Source organism: Megalops cyprinoides, chromosome 1 (genome assembly GCF_013368585.1).
Source record: "Megalops cyprinoides isolate fMegCyp1 chromosome 1, fMegCyp1.pri, whole genome shotgun sequence".
NCBI lineage: Eukaryota > Metazoa > Chordata > Actinopteri > Elopiformes > Megalopidae > Megalops > Megalops cyprinoides.
Genome location: NC_050583.1, coordinates 29,178,063 through 29,201,992, shown reverse-complemented (window position 1 = coordinate 29,201,992; position 23,930 = coordinate 29,178,063). Strand labels below are relative to the sequence as shown.

The 23,930-nt window shown below is 43.4% G+C and overlaps 2 protein-coding genes across 4 annotated transcripts; one reads left to right on the top strand and one right to left on the bottom strand.

Moving 5' to 3' along the window:
* Window positions 1-405: 405 nt before the first annotated feature.
* slc5a10 (solute carrier family 5 member 10) lies at window positions 406-22,225 on the bottom strand. 3 transcript variants are annotated; one of them, XM_036524512.1, is made up of 15 exons: window positions 22,115-22,225; window positions 21,360-21,431; window positions 20,341-20,445; window positions 18,811-18,870; window positions 18,350-18,454; window positions 15,189-15,294; window positions 15,017-15,097; window positions 13,544-13,749; window positions 12,227-12,362; window positions 4,829-4,936; window positions 4,474-4,624; window positions 3,687-3,855; window positions 1,360-1,575; window positions 1,122-1,187; window positions 406-489 (listed from the first exon to the last, which is right to left on the bottom strand). In XM_036524512.1, the coding sequence occupies exons 1-15, from the start codon at window positions 22,223-22,225 to the stop codon at window positions 406-408; spliced, it is 1,776 nt and encodes a 591-aa protein (XP_036380405.1). The 3 variants fall into 3 exon arrangements, with proteins under 3 accessions (XP_036380405.1, XP_036380423.1, XP_036380414.1); XM_036524530.1 differs by lacking the exon at window positions 4,829-4,936; XM_036524521.1 differs by lacking the exon at window positions 15,017-15,097.
* LOC118774905 (protein FAM83G) lies at window positions 5,508-13,229 on the top strand. Its single transcript, XM_036524499.1, has 5 exons — window positions 5,508-6,549; window positions 7,789-7,956; window positions 9,644-9,768; window positions 10,335-11,832; window positions 12,601-13,229. The coding sequence occupies exons 1-5, from the start codon at window positions 6,091-6,093 to the stop codon at window positions 13,075-13,077; spliced, it is 2,727 nt and encodes a 908-aa protein (XP_036380392.1). The 5' UTR covers window positions 5,508-6,090; the 3' UTR covers window positions 13,078-13,229.
* Window positions 22,226-23,930: the final 1,705 nt, after the last annotated feature.

Here is a 23,930-nt window from a genome sequence, read left to right as displayed (position 1 = left end):
CAAACCTTAGTTTCAAAGAAAATGTTAAAAAGGACATTTTTACAGTCATTCTACACACAGTGAGATGTGCTGTGTAAATTCTACTCAGAATTTAATTGTCTGACAAACTTGCAAGCGATTGTTTTTTATTAGTAAATTTTAGTAATTCTCAAATGATACAGACCTTGTGGGGGCATCCATATCTCATTCATAAACAAACACACAACAGATGTTTACATTTTATCAAAACAAAGTTTCTTTTCTTAAAGGCACTCAGCATTTCATAATTCATCTGGTATAAATTTGATTATTAGCAATAAATATTTTTTTAAAAAATCAAAGTATTTACAAGCACATTTGACTTGAAGAGTATATATTCCTACTGTGGTAATTCAAGTCATTCCATGTGGAGACCCTTCCTGGCGGCTACGCAAAGTACGCATAAAAGAAGATGTTAATACACATGAGTATGATGGCGTTCACGCAGCAGAAACGGGACCAGAACGGGTTCTCTCTGGTGCTCGGGAGGATGTTCGGTCGGGGGGCTGCGGGCCCATTGGCCCGGGAGTTGCAGAATCCGGCACCCCGCACGTACTTCCTCCGTCGATGCTGATCAGGGTCTGCAGAACAAAACACAGAACAGGACGCTGACACAAAGCTTTTATGACATGCTTATACATCAGACCAAATGAGCTCAGCAAGGATTTTTGCCTCAATGAACATATTCACTGATATTTATGATAATTTATAATCCAACAATATTTTCAGTACCAGAAATATCTTTTAGACTGAACATGTATTGTAGATTATAAATTTCAAAAAAACATGAACAACAACAATTATGAGCTTGCTTTTCTGCATATTTATCATGCTTGCAATACCACCACACCCTGCTCACAACAGGAATTAAACTGTCATCCATGTGCCCATCACAGGGTTTTCCATGACATCACAGAACATCTGCAGTGAATGGTCAATATAAACAAAGCTGTAAATCAGACCCCCTGTGTCTTTGTCCACTCTGGGTCTTCACAACAGAGCAGTTCCATATGAGTCATTATTATCACGGCAAGGTGAGCCAGTGTAGAACGAGCTCTCGTACCCTCTGTCCTTTGCTCTGCGGGGTCGCTCAGGGATGACACTTTCTGCAGAGGGATTTCACGGTCCACGTTCTCCTGGCTCAGGGTCCACCATGTCAGGTTTCTGACCTGAAACAGATCGAACGCATCCCAGAGTGAAACCTCACCAGGAAGTCATTTAATGAACCACTAATAAGTGCTTAATGTGTGCAGACCCTTCAGAGTGCTTCCTTCCCAAGCATGTCACTGTGAGCACATACACATGCGTGTGTACGTGTTTGCATATGTGTGCACCACTGACCTGCTCTTCTAAAGGAGGAGTGGTGAGTAGGCTGATGACCACCACCACACCAGCGGTCAGCGCACACAGGATAATGGCGAAGTGCAGGTAGTGGACGCTGCGCAGCACGGCAGGGCGGGGGTCAAACACACCGCAGCGGGGGGGAGGGTAGGCAAACTCCATGATCATTCGCGTAAGGCCCACCACGAGACCCACCATCAGACCCCAGAATGCTCCCTGTGAACAGAGGAACAGCACATTCGTCTCATACTGTTGCTGCAGTCACTGCTGTCAAAACACCTCCATTACCACCGCAGGTTTCTGGCCAAGGAAGCAACTCTTTTAGGAAACTTATCATTGCTTCACATCAAATTCACTGAATTGCGAGAACAATTTTTTACAAAGCCTCTGAAAACTGCATAAGAACAACCCCCTTTTTTCAAAAACTGTGTTAAAAAACATCCTGTCAAAACAGACAAAAGGTTCAGGTGGAATTAGTCCAAGCCTATTTTCAAGCTCTCAGCCTTTATCTCCATTGCAGATATGAGGAGGCATGGACACGTACACCTGCTGCAAAAACAGAGCTGCGAAAAGCCTCACCATCTCATAAAGATACTGTCAGCAGGGTGTCAGAAAAATATCTCTGCTCATTGCAGAACACGCTGTGCTGTATCCTCTGCCTTAAAGCAGTTAATTCGTTAAGACATTTCATTATGAAAAATAGTCATTCCACTGAAAAGTCAATCTTCCAGTCACCACTTAAACAATTGCATGGTGTGGCGCAGTATGCAAAGAAAGACAATAAGCGTCCTTTGCCTTTAAGCAGGTTTGGGTGCAGAAATGTAAATATCTGTGCATTCTTACAACTGTTATTGCACCACCTTAAAAGTGCCTAAAGAGAAATACATTTGTATACTTCAAGGAGTCTTCATTGAAAACACTGCTAACAAACAAGAAAGGGTCAAGTGAAGTTGTGATCCGACACCTATACAAAACAGTAGGATTCTTGACGTACAACGTAAGGCTTTTATGAAAAAAGACAGACAAACACGCTGTTTCGTCCCAACAGAGTTATACTACGTCAGCAAATGGATGTGTGCCAAAATGCTGTGAATGTTTGAGATGCACCAGAACGGATGTGGCTCCCGCTAGCAGACGTTTGTCAGGTGATTTTTGGAGCATGTGCAGACCGATGGCAAGACATGAGGTGCTTTTGCTGTACAAACAGCGAAAACTGAGAAACCCTGCTTCAGAATGGAGCACAAGGGCCACATACACAAACAAACCTGTTCCCGCATCGGATGCTCTACAGCTCACAGCCTCTGTGGAAACAACACATTACATGCAGGAGCACAAAGCCCAGGGTTACTCCCCAAGTAACAAGGTTCCCAACCAGAATTTCACGTCCTACAGCACACCACATGTATTCATTTTTGCAGGGAAACACGTCTGCCCTCCCTTTTTACAGTAAAAATTTGAAAATGGAATAATAAAGATGAAAATTAAAAATAAAATCAGTTAAAAGAAGGAAAATAGCCACAACTAAAAGAGAAGAGTGCGTGCCAAAGAGTCAAAGAGGAACTCGGGATAACCATATCTGGTTCCCATTCTTTATTCAAAGAGGATGTTGCTAAGCCCAGGACAAAGAATTAATTGTGAAACACCTCTTTACAGGGGAAAGCAAGTTCAGATAGCAATGCTTTAGGGAGCATAAATAATTAACGGACAGACTTGTGAGAAGTGAGGTCATGCATCTGGCCAACAATGAAGGAGGGCTTCACAGATGCTTGCTTCAATCACACTGACGTCAGCTCTGAGGTTGCTTTTCTCAGAAGTTCTTGTGTATTTTAACACATTGACAGTGAGTCGCACATCACAACACATATCCGCTAACAGCACTCAGCAGATTAAACAGATTAAATATCCCACAATTTGAGGAAAGAGAGCGAGGTGACCAAACAGACAGAACTTTCCAAGAATCTCTGACAACCAGTTTTCCACAGCACAGTCCCAGAATAGACACAGAAGAAGAAGAATTAAACATGTATGTGCGCAAATAAAAGAATGACTGCAGTTCTGAAACATGATATTCAGTGAGGATAGTGTTACTGAGTCTATTGTAGTATCGATAGGCTTGTGGCTGCTGTCACAAATTGCCTCTCAGCTATAACCTTATGAACTTCCTCACTTCTTAAAGTTGACATTTATGAGCTCTGACTCATAAAGTTACCATCCCTCAACCAACAGTTCTTAAATCACTTGTCATGACACCATTCAGAGTGCTATTGACCACTGGCAGCAGCTGTACAATAGAATTCTTCTTTGTTGTCACGAGTAGACAGCCTCACCGCCTCATTGGTCCGCTTCCAGAACACAGCAAGCACAAAGATGGCGCTGACGGGAGGGGCCAGGTAGCTGGTGACCGACTGGATGTAGACGTACAGCTGGCCGCTGTTAGCGCTCTGCAAGATCGGGATCCAGACCACGCTGATGACCACCAGGATCACTGTCACAATCCTAGAACACATAGAGATACTGATACCACACACCTTCACACTCTGCAAAACTACACTGACAGGTAATACAGTATTGTGAATATTGTGCATGAGATAACAGTAATAGGTTAATTGTTAAAAATCCAGCCCTGGATAGTTACATTACATTACATGCATTTAACAGGTGCTCTTATTCAGAGCGACGTCCAGCACAACAGAAAATAAGTGTATCCATTTAAATTAAATGAGCAACAGTGTCAGACCAGGCTAACAACACTCCCAGACCCATGAGTGAAAGCATAACACCATGCAAGCCCTAACACAAGTTAACACGTGCAATCTGACTAGGCAACGGAAGCCAAGTATACTACGATACATCAGTTACTAGAACAAGGAATCAAAAATATACCACAAAACCACACGTAAAATAAACATCAAATACTAGAGGTAACAGGTGTTGGGGGGGTGGGGATTGAGGTGGAACTGAGACGCAGTCTGAAGAGGTGGGACTTCAGTCTGCAACAGAAGATGGCCAGCGATTTTGCTGTCCTGACCCCCCCTGGGGAGTTGATTCTACCACTGAGGGACCAGTACAGACAGGGATCGCAGCCCATGTGTCGTCCCTCATATGGCTTCCCACCTGCCCACCAGCAGTAGCTCCTTCTCACTGGCCCCGCGGCGGTACTTCTTCCAGATGTCCATGGTGAAAAGCGTGCTGCTGCTGTTAAAGATGGAGGTGAGGGAGGACATGAGGGCAGCCATCATCACGGCAATCATCAGCCCTCGTAGGCCTGGATACACAGGGAGGAGAGTGACAGCCACACGAGTGAGAATGGAGGGGAGGACAAAATGAGCACTCAGCATCTGTTGTCCTTATAAATCCAACTGGCACATCTTATTATCAGCAACATACAAAAATGACAGAAGTAAGGCTGGTATAATATTCAGCTTCATGAAGTGGTCTTGGCCTCAGGCAGACCAGAGGAAACTCTTACCGCTGGGCATCAGCTCAATGACCAGTTTGGGGAATGCGATGTTGGAGCAGCCTACTTCCGCGCCGCACACCCTCACGCACTCCTCTGGATCCACGCATCCCACGGTATCTGGAGTCGTCATAGATGATATGATACATTTTCTCACACTCGCATCATTTTGTCAGATTCACAAACGCCTGGAGTCAGTACTGAAACCTAACACGGCTAATCTTTTTTGCAGTCTGACAACGTGCCTTTAAGGGAGCGCATGGAATCCGGACACTCCACCCACATTCCACCCCGTGTGAAAGTAATGGACAGACAAGGAGGGAAAGTTCACTGCGACTCCAGACGTGACGCGTGGTCGTTTTCACAGCGAATGAGAATTTGGCTACTTCCGTCATGTCATACAGTCAGTCACAACTTTATATTTTACGGGCATCGATCGGTATGGATTTGACTTCGGTTTTTGTCCATGGAAATGCGGCATTTCAAATGCCTAATTGAAAATCCAGTGTAGTGTAACTTTGGGTAGATTCTCGTCAACCAGGTGATAACTACGAAACAATGTCGTAATGTGCTTTATGTAGCTATACAGAGGTTTGCTCTGAATAAAACTTTTTTTCGAAAGATAGATCTCATTAACTAAATAGCCAGAATATGCTAGTTTACGTGAGCGGCTGTTTTTTATGTCATGGAATCGTTTCCGTGAGAGTTATAAAAGAAATCTTGTCCGAGTCTGCATTTTGATGACGAGATATTTTAAATCATTTCTCGGGATGTAAACGTATTTCTTGACTGATTCTGTTAGGACAGCCCTGCCCCGGGGGCACTGAGTCAGGAATAGGGGAACGTATCCCTCAGTCATGTGATTAAGGTGTGGCGAGTAGGCGGTGTGGTGCGTCGGGACGCGGTTCGTTTTACTTTACCTGCCCAAACTACTTTAAACTGTTAGCTATGTGGGACACGCGCATTATACTGCCAGAAGAGGAGGGCTTTACACCGGCAAGAGAACAACGGCAACGTCAGGGGAAATGATGAACTAGAAACCATGATATGAGCACAAAAGCTCAGCAACAAGTTGGAATTTCATGGTTGATGTTTTTTGTCGGAGCGAGAAAAAACGGGAAAACGGATTTAAATAAACATCATCACTATCTGTGTTGAGCATAGGTTCTTTTTAAATCGTACATTTAACTGGTATTTATTTATTTAAATTGTGGTGGAATATTTGAGCGTTTCTGTTATAGGTTTTTACGAAGCAGGGTTTAATTTATAAAGCAATGGCTTTGTCTCAGATCCAGTGTTTGGATGACAACCATGTGAACTGGCGGTTGAACGAGTCTAAACCCGAGTTCTTCTATAGTGAAGACCAAAGACTGGCATTGGAGGCTCTTCTTGAGGGAGGTCGGGGTGCTTTCGAAAAGTACACCCAGGCACATCAAGTTCGAGAGTTTCTGTCAGAACTGGAGTTGGAGCAGCTGTTAAGAACCGCGGAGGATTACAAGCCGGGATCCGACCACTCTAAAGGAGACGTGGCCGGAGACAGCGAGGATGGAGCGGTGTCCCTGCAGTATTGGCCGGAGCGCTCGGACATCTCAATTCCGGATCTGGATATGGGTTGGCCAGACAGCTCTTCCTACCGAGGCGTAACTCGGGTCAACGTGTACACACAACCGCCATTGGAGGGACAGCAACATATCAAAGAAGTAGTTAGAAAAACTATCGCGCAAGCAAATAAGGTACATGTCGACTAAATTCATTTCTTAAAAAAGAAAAAAAAACTCATGCAACTCATTATGATAGAAAACCCACTGGCGACTGCTTAAGTGTTAATTTAGTTCTCGCATGACTGTTGTTTGTAGGGGCAGCATCAGTAGTAGTAGTAGGATATCACTGGAACATGATTTATTGTAACAGTATATAAAATAAACAAGAGTTAAAGGGGCTAAAAATCGTCAGTGGCCTGACAAAACATGTACAAAAACAGTGGACAATATGTAGGTCATAGCTGTCACGCAGGTGTTGTCTGATACCTCTGGGATTAACCAACGGTGGCATTGTTATGTCCTTTTTATCTGTGTGGGCCTGTTGAATGGATAGTCTATAGATCATTGTTTCCGAAAATCCATAGTCTCCATTTGTTTAGCTGTGATAGGGTCAAATTATCATAAAAGGAATGTTCAACACAGAGCTAGAGTATTCAAAACGCATTACTTTACATACAGGATAAACACTGTATTTAACATACTGTCTGATTGTCAGGCTGCAGCCTGAATGTGCCTTTTTAACAATATCATCTTGTCTTCTTCAAAACTCATAAAATACAGCCAGGCTAACACAACAATGGCCTGTCATGGATTTTTTATAGCAGCATTTTAATTGGATATTTGAACTCTTACACACTGGACAGTTGCCTCGTGAAATAGCTAAGAAACCCAAATAGATCTTGGCAGGAAACTGTCAGTTTAATTGCCATCAAAAGAAAAAACACCCTAAATGCTCAGAGATCACAAAGGATTAAAGAGTCTGAGCAGTACATATTTCACTTCTTCAGTTCACCATCAGTAATGTTGACTTAAAAATGCTTGAAAAAGACAATGATAAGGGCAATTTCTGAAGTGCTACCCCTCCAAGGAACTGATTTAACACTGCAGCGCATCTGAGTAAATCTAAAGATAGGAGTCTCTCATCTCTCTATGGCTGGTTCATACAAAAAATACCTGTCCCCCTCCACAACATAAGGATAGCCATAACTAGCATTTTAAATTTCTTTCTTTAAATTTTAAATTTCTTCTAAAGCAGAGGGCTATGTTTCATGTTAATATTTTCATCTGATGCACTGTACATTTAATTCACATTGATCAGTGTGGTAGCTAATGCTCCATTTAAGTTGCTACTCTCAGAACTGTACAAAGTTGAACTTGAAATGGTTGAAACAGGAATACAAATCTAATGCAGGATTGCTCTTTCATTTGCAGGTTATTGCAGTGGTTATGGACTTGTTTACAGATGTGGACATCTTCAGAGACCTGTTGGATGCCAGTTTTAAGCGGAAGGTGGCGGTGTACATAATCTTGGAAGCTAGTGCAGTGCCACACTTTCTGAGCATGTGTGGGAGGGCCGGAATGCACAGGGGACACCTGAAGGCATGTCAATCCACCTCAACCTTAACTTTCACACTATTAGCTACAGATTACTAATAGCTCTTGATAAGTTATGTATTTTGCAAATGTTTTACGTACATTTTCTCAACATTTTTTTCTAATGGATTCTTGGATTAATCCATGATCCAAAAAGCATGTGAGTTTTCAGGAAATTGCGGTAATGCAAAGATGACTTTGACTACCAAATGGGGAGGTTAAAAACAGCCAGTTGTTTTTTTTTTTACCTGAGGAGATCTTTAATTATTTAGCAGCTGACCGCCTGAAACCAAAGATCTAACAAAGATCCTGGCTGATGACAGATCTGGGGCATTCCCACCCATTCAGGAAATTCCTTCTGCGCTGATCATAATCAGCACGGACGGGAAGCAGAGGCCCTGTGCTCCACAGCTATTAAACTGTTATGCCACTGTCTGACAATATTCAAAAAATAAAGTGATGAAAGAAAAAAAATACATATTTTGTGAACCAAAGATAAATGTGAAATCCCTTAAAACGAGGCCTTCCCTGCTGCTGAGCAGAGAGAATGGAGGTGGTGAGCTTGTGGAGCTGCCTCTTAAGGGCCTAAGCGGTGTGCTCGGTCACAGTGCTGCCATTCTCGCTTATACCTCCCTCTGTAAAGTGTTCTGGATGATTTGCGAAAGAGACCCTTAGTCACTGACAGATCATTTTCACTCGGAGAGCAGAATGGTGTTTGTGTGCCAAATCCTATTCGTCTTTGCATTTCCCCTCATGTAACGTCTGTGGTAATTTACAGTGTGTCAAGGGGGAAAAAAAATCTTAAGCAATCTGCGCTTTACTGGTAATACGCAAGATCACACCACTGATTTTATCAGCCTGTCCGTTTGTCAGGGGAATGATTAGAATCTTCAGTCTCCCAAATTACGGCCAAAAAAAACAAAAAACATTTCAATAAAATGCCAGCACAAGAAACCATTTTGACCTGTCAACGAAGAATGACTGTTTTTAAAATAACTGGTTTGTGCTAAAACCGTCTGTTACTAAACATTCCCATCTAATAAAATGAAAGCACGATTTCTTACTTATTCTAATAGATTTCTGCTTTGCTTCCTGTAGTTTAGCTTAGTGTGGTTAGAATTCCAACTAGAGCACTTAATTCTTCTGGTCTAGCAACATATTCCTCGGGTTATGAATGTGTGCCTCCATTCTTGCATTGCTAAGATTTGCTTTTAGGGAAAGTTATTGCCACACCTCAAGTTTTTTCTGTGTTAAAAGGCTCTTTCCCATGCTTAATGTTTTTTTCTTTGGAAGGAATGTCTCGTATTTCCTGAAACAATGGCTTCAAAAGGGCCATTGACAAGCAGTGAAACTATAAGCCTCGTGGAATTGAACATAAAACCACATGCATTATGAACTGCCATACATAAGCATCAGTGCTAAGCAAAGCTGGTGTGGACCATAAAATGTTGTTTATCAGTACCTCAGTAAGAGTGCTTCTTATCCTTACAGCCAGAAAAAATGAGATCACACAACTGTATTAATAGTTTATGGCTGTTCAGTCTGTCTACAGATGACAATGTTATTTTTCAAAAGCAAAAACATAGATTGGTGTCGACTCATTCCAAAACAATAAATAAAAAGATAACTGAAGTATTTAAGTTTGTTAAGTTTGAGGAAAATAACCAGACATCCATTTACTATACTCTTTCAGAACCTAAGAGTCCGCTACATTGGAGGGACAGAGTTCTACACGCGGTCGTCAAAGAAAGTGCACGGCTCCATGAGTCAGAAGTTCATGTTTGTGGATGGAGACCGAACAGTGTCTGGGTCATACAGGTATGTTTGTACATGTGTGCGTACGTGCATGCGTGCGTGCGAGACATACTCATTAATAGTACTCACCACAACATACTCATTGATAGTGAACAATAGTGAACGATAGGAGTTTTTGCTAGAAAGCTAAATATTGAGTGCTTGCATTTATCTAAGCCAAAATACACATGTATCATCTGTCCTAAAGGGTGCAGATCCACATGGCACCCAAAGATAGCAGACACAGTGTCTTAGCTGATGATGATGTAACAATGGCATAATATTCTAGATGGGAGTTTTGGGCTTACAAGTGTCTCAGACAGCAAAGATGCATGCTCTTAGGGCAGGCTGAGCGCTACGACTGGTGATGACCAGAAGCTTCCTGGTGCACTGTGGGACTCGTGGTGTTGAAAGCTAGTTGCATTAATTAGCATGCGTATCAGAGGACTGCATTAACTTTGCTCTGGATGGATGCAGAGGTTATCACAGTGGACAAGCTTAATGTTCAATTGCAACTCTTGAAAAGCTGGGTCAAAAAGGGAAAAAGGATGGGAGTTTGACTCTGTTGCTTCTTCTTTGTGTTAATTTAGTTTCACCTGGATGGCCTCCAGACTGGACAGAAACCTAATCACAGTGCTCACGGGCCAGGCTGTGGAGACCTTTGACAAACAGTTTAGAGAGCTCTACCTGATGTCTAGGGGTGTGAACCTCAGCAAGATCAATCTGGAGGATGAGCCTGAACCCGAGCCCCTCCCACAGGCTGCACCTGTGCCCCTCCCTTCAGCTGCCGTGGCCCGTAAACTGATCAATCCCAAATATGCCCTGGTCAGTAGTAATGCTGTGGAGACTGGTAGCAGGACGTCCTCAGACAAGAACAGTGCCAAGAACAGCAGCTCAAACAACCCCATGATAAAAGTCCCCCTGCGTGCAAAAATAGAGCCAGTGGAGGCCCCGCCACTCCACCCTGGACTCGTCAACCTGGAGCGCGCATACTTGATTCACTACCTTCCGACCTGGCCTGAACCCGACCCGCCCAGTGACGTCATCGGCTTCATCAACATCCGGGACTCCAACAAGCCCATGCAGGCCCACCTCATGCGCTCGGAGCTGTTTGAAATCTCGCAGGCTGTCCGCTTCAAGGATCCCTTCGTTCTTCCCCAGGAGTCACTGCCTGAGAAGGCCGTCCCCAGAGGGAAAACTGAAAACCCCACCACTGATGCCCCAGCTGTCCCAGAGCAACAGCAAGCACAGCCCCAACTCCAAAAGACCCATGGTGAGACAGAGAAGAGCGTGCAGCCTTCGAATCAAACGCAAAGTCCAGGAGACAATCAGGGAAGGACGGACATGCTGCCTCCACCAGTCCCTAAACCCAGAACTGTTCAACTTGTCATCAGTGACACCGCTTCTAAAGATGCACCTGATGTCGCTATGGTGAAAATGCCCTGCACAGACATTTCAACACCACAAACTATAGGGAGCCATAATCCTGGTCAGACCTCAGACAAACACTCAGATCCATCTGACAATACACTAACTGCAGTCAAAGCACCAAGTGAAACAACTGACAATACACTAATTGCAGTCACACCACCAAGTGAACCAACTGACAATACACTAATCTCAGTCACACAACCAAGTGAACCAGGAACAGAAGACGAAGGAGATGGAGATGTGGACCTGGATGATCAGGAAGAGGAGCTGAAAGCAATCGGGACAGAGGCTGACAGCAATGAGGCTGGCAACGCTGAGGTCCCCCATACCCAGTCCCCCAGGGATGAATCCAACATCTCTACACCATCAGATGAATATTTTGAGTGCAGCGAATCTGACATTTTGGAATCCAGGATTGAGCTCATAGCTAATGGAACACACACTGGTTCTGGGCGTTTTGAGGACCACAGACAGTCCGATGGATTGAATGTCATGGCCAGGTTTTCCCAGTCCATGCTAGATTTGCGACCAGAGAACCAGCTGCAGCTGCAGCAGAAAGCAGTACACACCCAGAGAGCACTGGCAGACATCCGCCTAGCCCTGGAGAGGAAGGAGATACAGGTGCACCAAAAATTGCCCTGTGGCAATGGAAGGAAGGTATGGTTAAGTATAAATATATCATAAATATATGAATAATTACTGATATTTAGATTTAGATATTTAGATATTAACAATCATAGCAAACAGACTGCAATCTTCACAGTTGGACACATTGACATAACTTATGATATAGGAGCATATGCTGTAAATGATATTTACTGCTCATGTTGCAAAATATTGAAAATGAGACTGTCTCAATTGTTGTGCAATCAGCAGAAATAGAGTCTGGCCAGCATACCATCAATCAGCTCAATCATATATGAAAATTTGCTTGCAGAAACACTTTGGTGGTAGCAGGCTTCAGCCTGTTTATGCTGATCAAAGGCAGCTGTGTTTTAGCTGCAGGGCAGAAACGAAGTAGGTCTCAGAGCAGAGGCTCAAGGAACATTACCTGGGTACAGAGCTCTGCTGATCATCCCCGGCAGGATGATGAAGATCATGGGCAGCATCTTCAAATAACTAGCTAAGATGGAGGCGCCCTTGGCATGGCTGAGATTCTTGGCAGACAGAGACCTTTGAACAATTACCTGTGAAAAAGAAAGGTCCATAGTGAAGTGCAAATACCTGCTGCAAAACAAACGACACTCATTGTTAGAAGTATCAGCTGTAGTCTAATAAAAAAAAAGTTTGCAAAGCTTACTCAGCAGCTGAAATCAAACATCCCATTGTGGTTAAACCTGCTTTTGGATAGGCTACACTGTGTTTCACTCATGAACAGAGACAGTGTCTCAAATTTTAACAAATGCTCTTCTGTTTCTCCCACAGCTGTATCAGACTTCATCCAGATCCCCAGCCAGCACCATCCGTGGTGAGTGGGAAAGCCAGGGGCGGGGGACCGCTAAGGTGGTGCTTGCCAAGCCTGGATGCTACCATCGCCCAGCAAAAGCTGCAGGGCCTGTCATAGGCGGCCACAAGTACTGGCAGGGCAAACTGTTCAGCCAGGACAAGTCATCCAGCGGTCGCTGCTCCCCTAACAGACTAGCTCAGATGCAGCTGGCAAACTCTCGGACTGGGCGTTCCCCTAGCCGCCACGGCTCCCCCTACAGGCAGTCCCAAGGACAGTCAGGAAGACCCAGCCATCACTGCTCTCCGCAAAGGCCACATGCTACTCAGGGAGACAGTCGAGCTCCCTTTGGCATCTCCTTCGCCAAGCTCTCCCAGTTCAAACACTTAAAAGGGAAGATGTCAGGTACCCCAATGCAGAATAAGAAGGCACAGCTGGGGCAGAAGGGAACCTCTTAGCTGCACAGCTTCAGGCCCTTTCTCCTACTTTCAGCGGGAAGGATGAAACCGCACCCTTCAGAAGAACACCCTGCTTTTTGCTAAGCGGGGAAGATCCAATGCAGGGAGCTCTCTCATGTATTATGGTTGGGTATCTACTTTTTCTTCACATGGCAGACAATGTTTAAACCTTAAGATTTAAGGTGTCTTGAGTTTCCCTCCTTTTAGAGGGGTGTCTTTTCCAGGCCACCATTTTCACAATGCCGTGAGTGTGAAGAGAAGAGAAATGAGTGGCCGTCTGAAATCTGGAATCTTTTTGTGTGAATTGCACAAATGTTGTGGGAACTGTGGAGGTTTCCCCAGGGTTTGACTTGAATTCTCTTGCCTTATGATGGCTACTTTTTGATTCTGCAAAACTACACCCCCCCCCCCAATACCAAATAAGTCTAAGCAAGGATAAGGCTGGATTGGACAGGGGATCTCTTGCCTGATCGGTGCACCAGTACCACGTGGCAAGGATGGTGAGGCCCAAGGTCATGCCAGGCCAGGGCAGATCTCCGGCCACAGGGTCACGGAACAAGTGCATGGCGTCAGCACGGGGCAGGTGGCACGTGGTGTTGGGGATGATCTTGGACGGGATGGCCTTCAAATAGACCCCCTCCAAATTGTTGTAGCCACCAATCTTGTTAAACGCTGTCAAATGTGGGTAAATGGAACATCATCATCAGTCAGCAGCAGAGCACCACGTGCCATCGCTTTCACATGTACAGGAAATGTTTTTTTTTTTTCTTCTTCATTGTTTTTTTTTAATATGCTCCACTAATTAGATGATTGCCTTTGTGCTCATAGAGCTCTTAATGAGGTCAGTCATGACTCTTGGGGACTGTTAATCCCTGCAAGAAAATGCAACATGAGAGCCTTTACATATTGGTGCATTGTTCATACACTGTGAAAGGGTTGTTTGTGCAGAGGGAAAAAAAAATGTTTTCTTTAGTGTTTTGTATGGGTATGAACATGAACATGAAATGAAACAGATGAACATTGTTTTACTGTGCCAAAGAAATTTTCATCAAAGCTCAGACCAGACTACTCTTATACATTGAAAAAAAGAAGTGGGAAAATATGCTGGTCAGAAGTGAGAGGGAAATTTCATGCTTGGGGCAATGTACCATGTTTGTTTGTTAGATGAGCTTGTGTGATGATTAACAGCTGAGGACAACCATGCGGCTGTTTTTAAAACACTGTGCTAACGTTTCCTGGAAATGAGGGAAAGCCTGTTACTCCACTCTTTACCTACAGTAATGAGACAAAATGAACCGTCATTCCCTGTGTCAACCTGGCCAAGTACTAGAAATGGAAGTTTACAATGGAACTCCTGTATTTTCCCCCCATGTCAGAATACTTAGGCATCCTTATGTCACATACTGTGCTGCATTAGGTTAAGTATTAAATGCACATCTCATGTTTCATCCACAGCACTTTTCCTAAGTGCCATTTTTGCAGAGGGGTGTATCTCCAGGTGTGTGCACTGCGTGAGCTGTTTATCTCAGACACACCTCAGTGAACTTTTCCAAGCGGCAGCACTAAAGGAACCGACTGTTTACAGTGCAGGTGCTGTCAGGGGGAAAACATTGGCAAGGGTTTAACGTGTTTCAAGTGTTCATATCAGATTAAATAAAGGATGAATGTTATGTGGAAATGTGTTCTCTGGAATTTATTTATTTATGGATATTATGAATGTACTGTATGTGGTGTAAATGTAAATGTAGTTGTTTGTAACAGAAAATCAGAGTGATGAGCGGGACCCTAAGAAAAGGATTGCATGAAGTCATCTCAAACACAAAATGTAGTTTAGCCTAAAATAAATGATAAGTGACTCTTGTTCCACCATTTTCTCAAAGTGAACGCTTAACACCATGGGTCTCGTGGTAGTCTGCCTATCCCTTTGCGCTGGGTTCACCTGTGATAGTGAGGATGATCGCTCCGATGATCATGATGAAGGTCTGCAGGGTGTCTGTGTAGATCACAGCAGCCAGGCCACCTGATCCAGAGACAGGGAGATGAGAGGAGAGATTGGAGGGACCATAATGGGATGAATAGAATCAATACAGAAGTTATGTGAGGAAACTCACCTGCTATGGTGTACAGTGCAGTGACCACCAACATCAGCACCGTGGACACGTAGAGGTTCCAGCCTAGACACACCTGGATAAACAGCGCCCCAGAGTACAGGTCTGTCTGCAGGAGATGACAAAAAGAGGTTTTGGACAGTGTGGAAAAGTACATTCAAATGTGGTCACATAGGGAGCCCCAAAATCAATACCATTTTTCCTTGTGGCTGTTATGCTGTGATGATGAATGTATAACTATCTCAGATTTATTACTATGCAGTGCACTTACAGAAAGCAAAAGTTTTGCAGTCTCTTCATTTTACTGAAAAACCAGTATAAATATCTCAGGGGGAGTGTATTTGCTTCTCATTCGGAATGAAAATCAAACAGCCCTCAAGCTATTTCCATGGAAATGTAAGGTCCCAGTGTTCAGCCTAAAGACAAAAAAATAATTAGGGGTCTGGCACAATCCCAATTTCAGAAACCCACCCATTATTCACAAACTACAATCACAGTTCCAACTGGGTCAGACCCAGGAACCAGAAACTTGGGTTGCACACAGAACCACGTTTTAAAAAGGGAATTCACTGTTGTTCTAACCCAGCTGTAATCGGGCCCAATGTAACTCAATCTCTGAAGACATGTCAACACTTTGAGAAGATTCAAACCTGTATGTGTCAGTCATATGCTTCAGTGTTTTAGTAATTAGATTCTTTGAAGTGCTAAAGATATTTTCTGGCAGTTTGATAGATGACTTATACAGGAGGATCTTCTGGTATGTGACAAACGTACAACACACAACAGCAGTTTGGCAGGTTTGACTGAAGACACAGTGATAAGAACCCAAAGGCCGCTTCAGTTTAGGGAACAAAGCATGATTTTACACCTGCACAAAGTTCATGGGATTTCTGTTCACAACATAGGAGAAGCTGTGTCTGTTCAAAAAACACATTTGCTGTGACAGTTTTTACAATCCATTAACTCTCTCAGAAACATATCAGCAGAGGCACACACGTGCTGATAATCAAAGAGCACAGAAAACAACAAACGGTGTTCAATCCAACCTTAGACATTAATTAATATATTCTATGTCTTCTTAGACTTCTGAACCACGTCAAATAACGATCTAAATACAATTCTTAATCACAAAGTAAATCTGCTGGTAAGTGTTAAATGTCATATTGTATCAGCCTTAGTGAATCATAATAAGTGTCTCTGTCCTCAAATGAGAAGAAAAGGTATAAGGAGGGTGATGCATGCGTCTTGCCCCTGTGGGAAATCTGCTTCACAGCTTTGGTTAATCACTTATAACTGGCACACAGGCTAGAAAGAGATAATGAATGCAAAGAATTCATTATTATTGTAGATTAAAATATTTATTCCCCACTTAATCATCATTTTGCCAAATATAGCCCGCACTATCCGTCATCCAAATGACTCTTGAATAGGGGGAATAAAGATATTATTCATTTGAAAGTGCTTTCTGTCCCACAGGGAAATTTGCTCTTGATTTGCAATTACTGTACTGGTAATAGATTGTGAGAGACACAGGAGTTGCAGCAGGTTCCTCAGGCGGCCCCATGTGTTTGCACAGTAGATTGAGTTGGCTGCCGTTAACGCGGTGGAACAATGGGACCTGGCTGTGTGTTTGGGTAACACTATCACGCTGAAAACACATGGCCACGGAGACCTCACTGGTGATTACATGCCACTGGTTCCCCCTCTCACGGCACACCTGCTGTGGTCTGCGTGAAAGGTTCACAACCTCCCGTTCTTGCACAGACCGCGTGATGTGCCTGATTTGTTGTTGGGGAAGACACACCCAGTTTAGAGAAAACCATTATGCTTATCCACAAAGCAGCCTACGCCAACACACCTGCAGGTCCATCTAAACATGACATGACAGCACCACTTGTCTTTAAAAACCACCATCCACAAACTGAAATTGTTTTTTGTTGATGGCAGGAAGCCCATTTCAGGTACATGGCCTGCTCAATCATGCTGGTATGATTAGCTTGTGGTAATCATAGGGGCTGGATGACTCCTCCGTAGGTTTTGTATGAACCTCTAAAGCCTGCAGGCATTGCTCATGGAGAAAGCAGACATTGCTACACCTCTGATAGCAGTGACTGGGTGCGGCATTGGTGCACTAGATCTCAGTAAACATATCCAATTCTCACACCCTGCCTGTCCGTGATCATCAACAACAAAACTTCCTGCCAAGAATTCAAACTTTTCAAAACGCATTGCTGAGAAATAACTACAGACTACAAACAGAGCTCCCCTGCAATTTGTTGGAGAAGCCCTCCTGTTGTGCTTCCACAAAGGCATTCACAAGAGGAACAGGCTTCACTTATGTGCTCAACAATAGCAGGAGTTATGATGGATTACATTTGACTTCTTCCATGACAACACCTATGCATTTCAAGAGCCCCTGAACAGCCCAGATTTTGATCTCAGACCTAATGCCACTCGGATTACAAGCTCACTGTCTCTAGGTTGTATTGTTTGTTATCACTGTGGAAACACCATAATGCCTCTGTAAACCACAGAAGACTGAGGTTTTGTTAGCGTTAGTATGGCACAAAGGTCTGTTGAATCACAATGGTGTGTTCCTTCTCTTTGCTGCAGCTTTTGACAGTTGCAAACCAGGGTGGTTAGATGCACTGTACTGATGGGTTTCAGTTTTTTTTTTTTCTCCTGTGATTTTACTCAGCAGTCTATCCTTATACATCTGGTGCAAGTTTAATCAGGTTTTCTGCAATCAAGCTTTCAATCATTTATGCAGTCAAAGTACATATTAACTACCAACTATACAGCCTTTGAGGTGTGGAGGTGTTATAATTAAAAACACAGCATTTAATGGGGATGGAGGCAAGCCAATAGTTTTCATTTATTGCAAGCAATTCTTAGTGCAAACCGTCCTCAGTTCTGTCCCTTTATGTATCTTGCTGTGTTACACACAAATGAATTATAAAGACTCAGATTCAGGTCCAGCTGAAGATGCCAATTGTGACAATCAGTACGTGGCAGGCTTCTTGCCGCTCCTAATTATGTAGTTCCCTCTCTTGCATGGCATGGGTACTGCCTCAGTCAAGTGAATTGCTTAGGGCCCAAAGGCACGCCTTGTGAGGCATCAGGCTGCTCTCAGACCTATGCATGCCTGACGTGGTTCTGCTTACCGAGATCTTGGTGAAAACAGACAGCAGCAAGGACAGTGCTGACAGGTACATGCGGATCCGCTCTCCTCCAAAGCGCCTGCCCACGTACTCTGGCATGGTGACAATCTGACCAGCGGGGAGAGGAGCACACACGGTGAACCCACAGCACAGAACACTTTCATGCACACACCTGCTGCGTGTCGTTAACCCTCAGTGCAGTGCTATCACTAGCAGGATCATACCATAGATGAGATTAAGATCTCGCGCATAGTCTCCTTTGCACAGCAATGCATTGTGCTGAAGATGGCTCCAAGGGCCTGTGCAGCAGTAGGTGAACTGATCAAACGTGATGCTGTTCACAGCCTTTCCCTGGAATCCCCAAGGAGGTGCTGTAAGATGCTTGTGTGTGTGTGTGTGTGTGTGTGTGTGTGTGTGTGTGTGTGTGTGTGTGTGGACATGGGAGGCTCACACAGATAACTCACCCCTGAGGAGACATACACAGGAACAAACACCCAAGCCAGTGCAAGCAGCACATAGGTAGCCTGCAAGACAGACAGACACAGTGTCTGAGAGTGCCACAGAGCCTCACTCATTTGTTCATTTCACGGTGATCATGTAAAATGTGCAACACCAGTAAAAATCAAAACAAGGCATTTACTGCCCCCTGCTGATTGTTACTTATTTTTCTGAATTTGGTTTTTCCCTTGTAACATTTGTAAACTATTTCATGTATGTATACTACCTACTTATCACACACATCATTTATTTAATTTACCTAATTTCATTTTTTATAACATCCCAACACTTATCAGTATTTTAATTCACCGCATTTATTGGTGCTGAAGATGAAACAGCTGTGCAAAAAGTAAAGAAATTTAGGGCAGGTTTTCTACTTACCAGTGCCGTTTTAAGTGAAAATCTTTCCAAAATCATTACAAACAGCAGTGTGCCTGTTGCCTTAGCATCAAACCTCAAAACATCATTATAGACTTATGGATCTGAGTAGTAAATCAACAAAAAGGTTGATTTTATTATTTGCAATATAAAGCCCAAGTGAGTTTCATCAGTTTATTACAAAGTCTGTTTTATCATCTGTCCATTAATTACTAATAAGGTTTCAGAACGAGCTCATCAATATTAAATTCAAAGCTTGGGGTACTGTTAGTGCCAGGTATATAATTTGCTGTGTAAACAGGCTTTGTCTTCCTTTTACTCCTAGTCCTGAAAATGACTGTTTATGGATTTTTTTAAAACTGCCAACCAAATTTATCTAATTTATCATTAACTATGAGGCCATTTAGCAGATGCTTCCTATCAGAATTACTTTGGGCAAATAACTTTATATAGTTAATACAAAAAAATACCCAAATAAACAGCAAAAATTACACAGTGCTAAACAGGATCACAGAATAATCACAATACAATGACAGAAGACCAGTCCCCTCAGCTGTCCCACTGATAAACTCCCACAGACAGATTCCTTGGTCTTTGTACATGGGGGTTTAGTGGGTGATGCTCCAAAGAAAAGTGGTAAATGAAATCAAAACCTTTGAAACCTTTAAAAAGATAATTCATTTCTGCCAATGACACCAAATGAACATTGAAATGAACCTAAGAACCTAAAAGTGATCTTACTAATCTGGTAAACGAATTAAGCTACAGAGAACTTCCTTGCCTCTATGTACCTCTATAGAGCCACTGAATCCCTCGTGGACCCTAACAATCCTATTGCCCTTTGCGCCATTCCCTCTGTGTTAGTGTGTCAATCAAATCATCATTAATCTAGTGAATGAATGAATACATGACATGAGGAGTCACACAAAATGACCATGAGGGTGATGAAGCTGTTCCAACCTGGGCCTATACTGGTGTAGGCTTGAGGATTTCACACATGGGGTTACAGTCACAGTGTGGTTCTGATCATCTCACAAAGCATTGGTCATGGCCACAGTGTGGTTGTGACCATGCCATAAAGCAGAGAGTAGAGGAGAGCCATGTCAAGACTCACTCACGTTCCACTCGAACCCTGCCACAGCAATGCCGCCAGCTGCCCCTGTGCCGGCCAGCCCAATAAAAAGCCCAGAGCCCTCACTGCTGGCAAACAGGGAAGCCCCAATCTGAGAGAGGAAGGAGAGAGACATAGCTCTAAAAAACAGCTTATACACAAATACACACAACATACATTAGGGCTACAGATCCTGTGTGTACATTCAAGCATGACCATGATCTAAAGCATTTATCCAGATGTACACAGCAAGGATTAACTGAGCACAAAATAAATGTTTTCAAGTGGCCATCTCAATCACTAGACCTCAATCTAATCATTTTCATAATCATAATTTTTGAACTCAAGAAAACCAGTTCACTGCTCAAAGCTAGAAGAACAAACTTAAAAATTTGTACTAGGGGAATGGTCAAAGGAAGAAAAGTGCCAGAAGCTCATAAAACAGGAGGAAGCACACATTGTATAAAATAGTAACAACATGGGTCTGTTTAAATGGGACACTCTTGTTTTCTTTAATAAAATCTGTTATTTTACAATGCATTTGGATTAAAGTAGAGAATTTTTAAAAAATGAATCAGAAGAAATAAATCCAATATATAATTTTGTTGTTTTATCCTGAAATGTATTTATATTTACATATACAGAGAGAAAGGGTCTTGAATCACACACACATAAACACACGCACACACACACACACACACACACACACACACGCATGTATGTATATACCATTTTCTAATAGATTAACCATGACAGTATTGCCAGGACAACAATTATACATCTGTTTGATTAATTTAGGCCTTAGGAGTCACACAGGGAGGAGAAAGTATTTTTCCTACCACAATTAAAACCAAATGCACATAATTGTGATAGGACTTGGAAGTGCAGTGATGAACTCTCCTTTTATAATTATCACTTCTCATTAAAATACAGTTTCACTTCGAGTCTGTGCATAATTTCCTGTATCTGACATGCATGTGCATTTGTCGGCTGCTGTTGGGTCCACATGCAAAAAGGGAGACTCACCGGCCACCATGCCATGTCCCGTCCAGCCAGGAAATACCCGCTGAGCGTGTTCCTGCTCACCCTGCAGGATGACTGGCAAGACCAACAGGTAATGAGACACGCCGTTTCAGTGTCAACTAATTACAAACCAGTTACACAGATGGAAAATAAAACAGCATCTGAACTGCACTCTTCATTTTACTGAGGTACTGTGAGGAGGAGACTATAATGAGTGATCGCCTTCATATCTTGACCTGTCAGCTGGTAACTGCAAAAATCATCAGGACTAATCTTAAACAGCTGAAGAGGCACATCAAATCAAAGTACGGATGCTGAGAGTTGTCCTCTGAGATGCATCTCAAGGCTGGTATTTGGCTTTGATCACAAATAAAACCGGGTCAGATACATGGATTTTTATTACCACTAACAAGGCAATGCTTGAGCCGTCTGTTCATCTTATATGTATGCATGCCTCTGCTTCATGCAGGCTGTGGCCCAGGAGAAGCACACCATGAGATCTAACCAATTCCATGATTTGCTCGAACACATTATAAAATCAGATTCAGCTCCATCAATTTTGGTACATAAGTGAAGCAGACCTGATGTATGAGCTTATAGATTATGAGCCTTAATTAGTCCAAATAAGTCCAAAAAATGATCGATATTCTACTGATTGCTCATGTTAAGAGACTTTCAGCCAGAGCAGAGATTTTAATAAGGTGTGTTGTCAAAAGGCCAGAGTCCAGCTGTGCCTCGGTGAAAGCCGCAGGACTTACCCAGATTCCCACAGCCACGTTCAGCAGAAAGTAGGCTCCGATTACAATAATGTCGGACACACTGAATGACTGGGAGAGCGTGAAGAAGTTGGTGGTAGAGTTGGAGTCCATGTCTGCTCTGCTGGGAGAGATGAGGGCAGCAAAGAGGCAGAGAGAGGGGGAGAGTGGGCAGAATTGCACTGGCAGAATTGATCATTAAACGCATCAGCTTAATGAAGCACCAGTGTCTGTGTGCGGGGGTGAGAGCGGCAGCACCTACACTTGTTTGTGTTCTCATGAAGGGGTGAAGATTACAAGGGGCAGGCAGAAAGCAGGGAGGGGGCAGAATCAGAGTAGGACTGCATGATGGCAAAAGGCCACTTGGTCACATGTTCCCACAGGTGTTTCAGCAATAGTGCACCTGTCTGACACAATCCATGTCAGGAACCTCATACAGGTATCCTTCAAGATCACACTGAAGCTGTCATAGTTATGTCTGGCTTACTCAGAAAGCAAATCATTAACTTTCAAATATTGGACCTATGAGGCTCATAATCATTAGCTTTCTTTTAATAAGCGGAAGAAGCACCTGCAGGCCAGAATCAAGACCTTGGTTAAAAATTAGGACCCATGTCAGGTTTTCTTCAAACTTACCAGTCACCTGTAAATAAAAATACACAATTTCCACCTACAGCCAATTTCCTCTGAAGAAATACAAAAGCAGCAAAGCAGTCAATCTTTCAATAGCTGTGAATGCTGGGATTGCAGATGTTCTTTGAGAGAAAGCATTGAGAGATTTTGTTTGGCAGGTGGCCCATTAGGTAGATTGTTTGCACGGTGGCTATGGACAGTAGCTGTGGCCGGGTGGAGGGAAAACAGCAGCTTGAGAGAGCCGAGGCGAGGCCTCCGGCTGAGCGGGGGTCAGATAATGGCCGGAGGACGGATGTAAGTGCAAAATAAATGAGCCGGAGAAGAAATGGTTTTCACCCTCTAATTATCACTCGCCCTGCAAGGGGCAATGTGGCCAGTGGCAGCAACTTCCAATGAGAACCCCTCAATACAAGCATTTTGGAGCTTGCTTTTCCTTTGCAAAGCCAAGATTTAACTCACTGGTCAGAGAGTATTCAATCAGTGGGGCCTGTATAATACATAGATATTATCTGCACAAATGACAATGTATATATTCAGGCAGAATCTTTTTCTGGACCACACCTACTACCATTGCAGTGTGCCAAAGTTATACTCGTGGAAAAGGAATTCTTAATTTAGCTACCCATCGGAGTTAATCTGTAATTCTGCTCACTGACTGAAATGCGGTAATCATGCAAATCCATACATTTATATGCCGGTTTTGCTTTGTTTTTCAGCATAAAATGAAACAACATCCCAGCAGAGCAGATGGTAGTGATTGCACTGACGTCAGCCTCAAGTAGCTACTGTCAAAAAAAAACTGCAATTACCATTAATCTCAATCATCTGATAACTCAAACAAGGCTGCCGCCTAAAAGCCGGTGCAGACGATCTCCCACACCCTGGGGGCTGCTTGAGCATGGGGAGATGATTCAGCAGCCCTGATAAGAGAGATGAAGAGAAACTAATTACATACGCTAAATGTTCTCCATGTCAGCAGGGACAGAGCTACTCAGAGACCCTCACTGAAAGCAGGTGTTCTACCTCAGTAATGTGGTGTTCAGGTGGTGTACATTAAAGAGCACACCAGCACTGTTGAGCATCAACATGCAAAACATCAAGTCACTAGAGAACGCAACAGCCTCTCTGAGCTCTGCTTGCGGACCTGGCACAGGCGTGTTCATGAAGGTGTCAATAAGAATGTGAG